The sequence below is a fragment of the Chrysochloris asiatica genome, unplaced genomic scaffold (assembly GCF_000296735.1).
Source record: "Chrysochloris asiatica unplaced genomic scaffold, ChrAsi1.0 scaffold00064, whole genome shotgun sequence".
NCBI classification, from domain to species: domain Eukaryota; kingdom Metazoa; phylum Chordata; class Mammalia; order Afrosoricida; family Chrysochloridae; genus Chrysochloris; species Chrysochloris asiatica.
In genome coordinates this window covers 6,836,086-6,843,404 of record NW_006408582.1, presented here as the reverse complement: position 1 = coordinate 6,843,404, position 7,319 = coordinate 6,836,086, and the positions used below count along the sequence as shown (strand labels likewise).

Genomic DNA, 7,319 nt, shown 5'->3' with positions numbered 1-7,319 from the left:
TGGGTGACCTTGCTGGTATTTAAACTACCAATGGCATAGCTTCCAGCATCATAGCAACATGCAAGTTACTACAGTATAGCAAACTGACAGACTCATAAAAAAACAACTCTAAAGGTCAGCTGTGGGGTATGAGAAGCTTTAGGTTTTCTGCCAGCAATACTAATTTAGCTCATTATTATTCCTTTTCATCAAAACCTAATGTTTGTTGGTTTCGTTCCTGCTAAAATAATTTTCTCACTGAAACAAACCTCTGGATAAAGCAAAACAAATACTTTTGAGTTAGCTTCAAAATGTTTGGAGAAAGGACTTCAAGAACAGAGCAACACAAACAAAAGCACTCTTTTCAATTGCTTCTATCCAGCACTCAGAAAGACTGTAGCTTCTAATATCAGTGGCCATGTAGTCCTGTAACTAGAAGTGTACTCCATCGAGTTTTCAATGGCTCATTTTCCAGAAGAAGATCAGCAGGCCTTTTTCTGAGCTATCTCTGGGTGTACTTAAACCTCTAACCTTTCAATTATCAGCTAAGCATGTTAAGCATTTGCATCACTCTGTGACTTCTAATTTAGGAGGAAAATAATTATAGAATAATTTGTATATGTGAGTCTCCTTTTGTCCCTACTTCCCTTTATACCATCTTCTTGAAAGAGAAGCAAGTACTAGCTCTCTCAGTTCCTCAGTTTATTCTTTCTGCAACCTACTGCAACCAAACTTCAGACTTGGGCCTTATACTGAAGTAGTCCTCACATTGCTAATGAGTGACCTTGTAAGTTCAGATCTTATAAGTCTGTCAGTTTGTCATCCTGTGGTGGCTTGTGTGTTGCTGTGAAGCTGGAAGCGATACCACAGGTGCTTCAAATACCAGCAGGGTCGCCCATGGTGGATAGGTTTCAGCTGAGCTTCCAGATTAAGCTAGACTAGGAAGAAGGGGAGGCAGGCTACATTTGAACATTTAATCACTGAAAACCTTCTACATGTTGTTTTGTCAGTATCTTAAAAGACGTCTCTGCAACTTTAAAACTGTTGACAAATCAAACTTTCTAAAGCTCTCTTGGTGCCTCTCCTTGATCTCTTTGCCCTTTTATCTATCGACTCCTTGTCCTTAGTTGTTCTCTTAAATGTTGATGGCAGAGATTCTTGACTGGATGATTTAACACCATGCACAACTAGAATCCAATATTAGTCAATGAGCTGGGGAAGCTTTGTTTTCTGATTTAAAAAAAAAAAAAGAACAGACTTGGCTGGCACATTGTCATTCATCTTTTTTTCCTACCCACTTCTTCCTGCATGAAAGTGGACATGAGACAGGGAAGCTACAAACCTATGTGGATGCAAGAGTGACTGATAAGCAGGAAGAAACACCAACACATTAAGGGTGGTAGAACAGAAAAAATAGACAGAGGATGGCTCTACAACTGAGCCACTGCCACAGACCTGAACTGATCATTCCTATATTCTTAATAGGTTATCCAAACATATCCCTACATCACTCATTCCTCTACCAGCCATTCTCTGTACTGCTTAAAACGGAACCTTTCTAAAATGCTTACAAAATTTGCCAAACTGAGATCTACAAAGTGTAATCTCAGGAATCTGTGGTTTTGCTTTACAATATTTTTCCCCTAATTTTTATTTCAATGTTGTTCTTGTGGGGTTTTTTTCAAATAAGCACATTGTTATTAGGTGCCATCATATCAGTTCTAACTCAGAGTGACCCTACACACAACAGGACAAACACTGCCCCACCCCACACCATTCTCACAATTGTTGTTATGTTTGAGTCCATTTCTGATGTCATTGATGTCATTGTGTTAATTCATCTCCTTGAGGGTTTTCTTCTTTTTTGTTGACCCTCTACTTCACCAAGCATGATGTCCTCCGGGAACTGGTTCCTCCTGATAACATGTATGAAGTATAAGAGACCATGCAGGCTTCTAAGGAGCATGCTAGCTTCTTCCAACATATATTTGTTTGTTCTTTTGGCAGCCCATGGTACTCTCAGTAATCTTCAAAACGATAATTCAAATGCATTAAGTCCTCTACAATCTTCCTTATTCATTGTCCAACTTTCACATGCATAAGAGCTACTGAAAATACCACGGCTTAGGTCAAGCACACCTTACCTCAAACTGGTATCTTTGCTCTTAAATGCTTTAAAGAGATCTTGTGCCGCAGATTAGCCTAATGCAATACATTATTTGGTATCTTGACTGCTGCTTCCATGAGTGTTGATTGTGGATCCAAGCAAAATAAAGTCTTTGGCAACTTCAATCTTTTCTTCATTTATTGGTCCATCCAGTTTGAGGATTTTTATTTACATTGACGTACAATACATACTGAATGTTATAGTCTTTGATCTTCATCAGTAAGTACTTTAAGTCCTTTTCACTTTCAGCAAGCAAGGTTGTATTTCTGAATATCACAGATTGTTAATGAATCTGCCTCTAATTCTGATGCCACATTCTTCTTTATATATTCCAGCTTCTCGGATTATTTGTTCAGCCTACTGGTTGAATAAGGATGGTGAAGGTATACAACCCTGGCACACACCTTTCCTGATTTTACACCATTCAGTATCACCTGTTCAAATAACTTCCTCTTGGTCTATGTACAGGTTTCTCGTGAGCAATACCCATTCTTTGCAATATTATCCATCGCTTGTCATGATCCACAGAGTCGAAGGCCTTTATGTAGTCAATAAAATACAAGTAAACATCTTTCTAGTATGCTATGTTTTCAGTCAATATCCATCTGATGTCAGCCATGCTATCCCTAGCTCCAGGTCCTCTACTGAATCCAGCTTGAGATTCCGGAAGTTCTCTGTTTACATACTGTTGCAACCATTTTTTAATTATCTTAAGCAAAATTTTACTTGTGTGCAACATTAATGATATTGCTTAATAATTTCTCCATTCTGTTGAGTCACCTCTCTTTGGAAGGGTACAAATATGGATCTCTTCTAATCAGCTGGCCAGGTAACTACCTTCCAAATTTCTTGGCATAGAAGAGTGAGGGCCTCCAGAGCTGAAAGAGTTTGCTGGAAGATTTCAATTTGTATTCCATCAGTTCCTTGAGCCTTGTTTTATGCCAGTGACTTTAGTGCCATTTGGACTTCTTCATTCAATACCACTGGATTTTCAATATACGCTACCTCAGTGACTCTGTGTATTCCTTTCATCTTCTTTTGATACTTTCTGCATCATTCAATATTTTGCCCACAGAATCCTTCAGTATTTCAAGTCAAGGCATGAATATTTCTTCAGTTCTTTCAGCTTAAATGCGGAGCGTGTTCTTTCCTTTTGATTTTCTAACTCCAGGTCTTTCCACATTTCATTGTAATATATGAATTAGTCTTTGAGAGCTGCCCATTGAGATATTCTACTAAGCTCTTATATTTCGTCATTTCTTCCATTCACTTTAGCTTTTCTATGCTCAAGATTAAGTTTCAGAGTCTCTTCTGACATCCATTTGGGTCTTTTCTTTCTCTCCTGTCGTTTTAATAACCTTTTGTTTTTTTCTTGTCTGATATTCTTGAAGACATCTCACAACTATTCTGGTCTTCGGTCATTAGTTTCTAATTCATAATATCCGCTCTTGAGGTGGACTCTAAATACAGCTGAAATATGTTCAGGGTCATATTTTGACTCTCATGAACTTGTTTTAATTTTCTTCAGCTTCAGCTTGAACTTGCATATGAGAAATTAGTGGTCTGTTCCATTTTTTACCCCTGGCCTTGTTTTGGCTGATGATATTGAGTTTCTCTACCATCTCTTCCCACAAATACAGTCTATTTGATTCCTATGTATTCTATCTGGTGAGGTCCATGGGTATAATCATCTTTTATCTTGGTATCTGAAATGAATAAGTCATTGGTCTTGAAAAATTCTATCATGCAATTTTCTGTAGCATTTCTATCACAGAGGCCATATTTTCCAACAACTTTAACTTTCCTCTTCGTTTCCAACTTTTGTGTTACTATCACCAGTAATTATCAATGCATCTTGATTGCATGTTTGATGAATTTCAGACTGAAGTCATTGTTACTTTTATTAGGTGCCATTTCTGATTCATAGTGACCCTCTTTTTCACTGACCCTCTACTTTACTAGGGACTATTCCTTCCTGATAACATGTCCAAGGTGTGAAAGATGACGTCTCCCATACTGGTTTCTAAGGAGTATTCTGGTTGCACTTCTTCCAAGACAGAGTTGTTTTTTCTTCTGGCAGTCCATGGTACGTTTAATATTCTCCAACACTGTGATTCAAATGCATTGATTCTGCTCATCTTCTTTATTCATTGTCCAACTTTCATATGTAATGAGGCAATTGAAAATACCATCACTTGAGTCAAGTGCACTTTGGCTCTAACTGAAGAAGCTGGAAGAATTCTTCAATTTTATCATCACTGTGGTTGGTGTGTAAATTGGAATAATAGTGGTATTAACTGGTCTTCCTTGTAGGACTATGATATTAAACTATCATGGACAACATTGTACTTCAAGATCTTCAAATGTTCTTTTTAATGATGAAAATGATGCCATTCCTGTACAATTTGACATAGTAAATCATGACTGTTTGCCTAAAAATGACCAATACCAATTCATTTTAGCTCACTAATACTTAGGATATAAATCTTTATGTATTCTTATTCTATTTTTGACAGCTTACAAATTTCCTGGATTCATAACAAAATGTCGGAAATAGGAATACACTGAAGGACTCCTTGGAAGAAAGGCCTCGTCATCTACTTTCAAAATAATCACAGCCATTGGGGGAAAATAAATCAATCAATGCGCTCCAAATGAAGGCATGCTGTACATGTAAAGTTTCACAATAATTAAAATGGAAACAGACTGGTTGGAGAACTGAAGCATCATCCAGTCATTACGGGTGTAGGCATGAAGACCTCAAAAGGAGTACCATGGCACTCAGAACCATAGGCACCTGCAAGCTGGAGTACTGTTGCTCAGACCCTATTTTGCACACAACAGTTTGTCTTATTGATTAACAGTAAATACAGTTGTGAATTGTACATTGAAATGCTTTAGTTTCAGGTTCCAAAACTAATATAATTTGTTGTTGTTATTAAGTGTCGTCGAGTTGGTTCTGACTCAATAATAATAATTCTGATAGCATTTCTCAGGAGTGACTGGTTGGTTTGAACCACCGACATTGTGGTTAGCAATCCAGTGCTTACCCTGCAGTGCCAAACCAGGACTCCAATATAATTTATTACTCATAAAATGCATAATTTCTTTAATGCCAATAAGAATAATTCAAGAAAATAAGAACAATTTATTGAATTATCACCTTATTAAAAATAGAAATGAAGAACTGTTTGGTAGAAGACTGGCATGAAGTCTTATTATCTTGAATTAGAAACAAAAGCTTTGAAATTTTCACTTTCATGTTGTAGAACAGGTATTTTTTCAGCATCACTATTTATTGAAGTGAAAGTTCAGAAAGTAATTGAGTATAGAACTGGGCACAGGTCAAATATTTTTATTATTAAATCTAATATTGAAGATTTCTTTTCAGCAAAATCATATCACTTATCACATATTAACTCTGGCATGTCAAAGCTATTCTTTTGTTTATATTTAATTTTAAATTTGATATCCATTTTATAGTTGTGTAAGATTTACATCATGAGTTTTGTTTGCACCTCAGAGGGGGCTTCAAAAAGTTCATGGAAAAATCCCATTATCTTTTAACTCCATTTTCCTAGAACTTTTTGAAGCCCTTCCACTCTGGGTTCATAGACCACTTTGATTGTCCCTCTCATATAACTGTTCTTTTGCAATTGTGAGCTCAACAACTAGGCAATATGCCTCTCTGAATCTATAGTCCCATTATACCCCATTTGAATGGAAGAATAATCAAAATAATTTAAGTAAACACCACAAGTCTCACAGAGTGGTTTAAAAACAAACCGAAATCCATCGTTACCGAGACGTTCCTGTACTATAATGGTGACCCCTATGTTACAGAATAGAACAGCTCCACAGAGTTTTCTTGGCTGTAATTTTTATGAAAGCAGATTGTCAGACCTTTCTTGTGTGACACTGCTGGGTGGATTTGAATCATCAACCTTTATAGGTTGGTAGGAAAGTACAAACCATTCGTCCCACCCAGGAACCTTACAGAATGATTACTCAAGCTGTTAAAATTCAGCTCATACCTAATCTTCCATCATGCCTCTTCTGTACCACACAAAAAGACTAGCATATAATTCACCAGACATGGCAGATTATTTCAATAAAGTTCTTCCCTCTGCCCTTTCCCCTACTTCTTCACTTTACCAAAAAAAACTACTGGTTCCTTGAAATTCTGCTCATGAAATTGAGTTTTCCCTGACTCTCTACCCCACACTGCATCCACACACCTCCAGTGTTATTGGGGCACCCTTCTTGTATGCTCCCACAACACCCTACATATTCCTCCCTCCAAGCATGCCCCAGACTGGGGGGTGAGCCCTAATTTATTTGGATTTATTTCTCAGCACACCATAAACTCATTCCGTTGCAGGAGGTAGATTATTTCCCCATTTTACAGAGGAAAAAACGGAAGCTCAGGGAAGTAATGGAACTTGTCAAAGGTCACAAAAAGTATAAGCAATAGAATGAGTCAGGTGCTTTTTTCTACACTCCAAGACCAGATGTACAATGTTTATCAGAATCAGAGTAGCTGGTAAACACATAGGGAACTCTATTAACTTACCTTCAGTTTTTCCTTGAGAATTTGACTCCTTTGTAGCTTCAAAGTTTCATTTCTTTCTAAAACAGCCTCTCGCTGACTCTGAATAGCTTGCTAGATTTTGAAAGGAAACAAAATCATATCAGAGAGTCCAGGGTTACCATGGAAACCAAGGGAAAAGATCTACATCATTTTTCAGTAGATCTTCATTTGACACTAGCCCCCAATAGTCAAATATGCACATATTCAAATTATATAATATTCATTATTGAAAGCATTGTTTTTAAATTTAAATTAGTCCATACTTACATTTCCCACTTTTCTTTCCCTAAAAGGAAAATAGACAAATTACTTAATTTGTAGTGTGTGTCACAGCAGACTTTTGACTTGCTACTTTCTGTGGAACCTCTACTAATCCACTCTGGTGGCCACTTAAAAGATTATTCTTTATTTCTTAATGTTAAGCCCAGAAGTTTTGCCTTCTGTGAAATTTTCAGTCCCAATCAAAATGCAGCCCTTTCTCTCTGGGTTCACAGATCACGTTGATTGTCCCTCTCATATGACTCTTCTTTTGTAACTGGAGTTTAAAAAACTGTAAATCTTTACAGGAGTGGATAGTCTCAT

The 7,319-nt window shown here is 37.0% G+C and overlaps 1 protein-coding gene across 1 annotated transcript in view; it reads right to left on the bottom strand.

Annotated features, from left to right (window-relative positions):
- NUGGC (nuclear GTPase, germinal center associated) overlaps positions 1–7,319 on the bottom strand; it is a 67,640-nt gene that overhangs the window by 38,030 nt on the left and 22,291 nt on the right. The window contains exons 7-8 of the mRNA XM_006864432.1: positions 7,005–7,023; positions 6,720–6,809 (exon numbers count right to left, since the gene is read on the bottom strand). Of these exons, the coding sequence (XP_006864494.1) occupies positions 6,720–6,809; positions 7,005–7,023 (109 nt within the window). The remainder of the gene's footprint in view (positions 1–6,719; positions 6,810–7,004; positions 7,024–7,319) is intronic.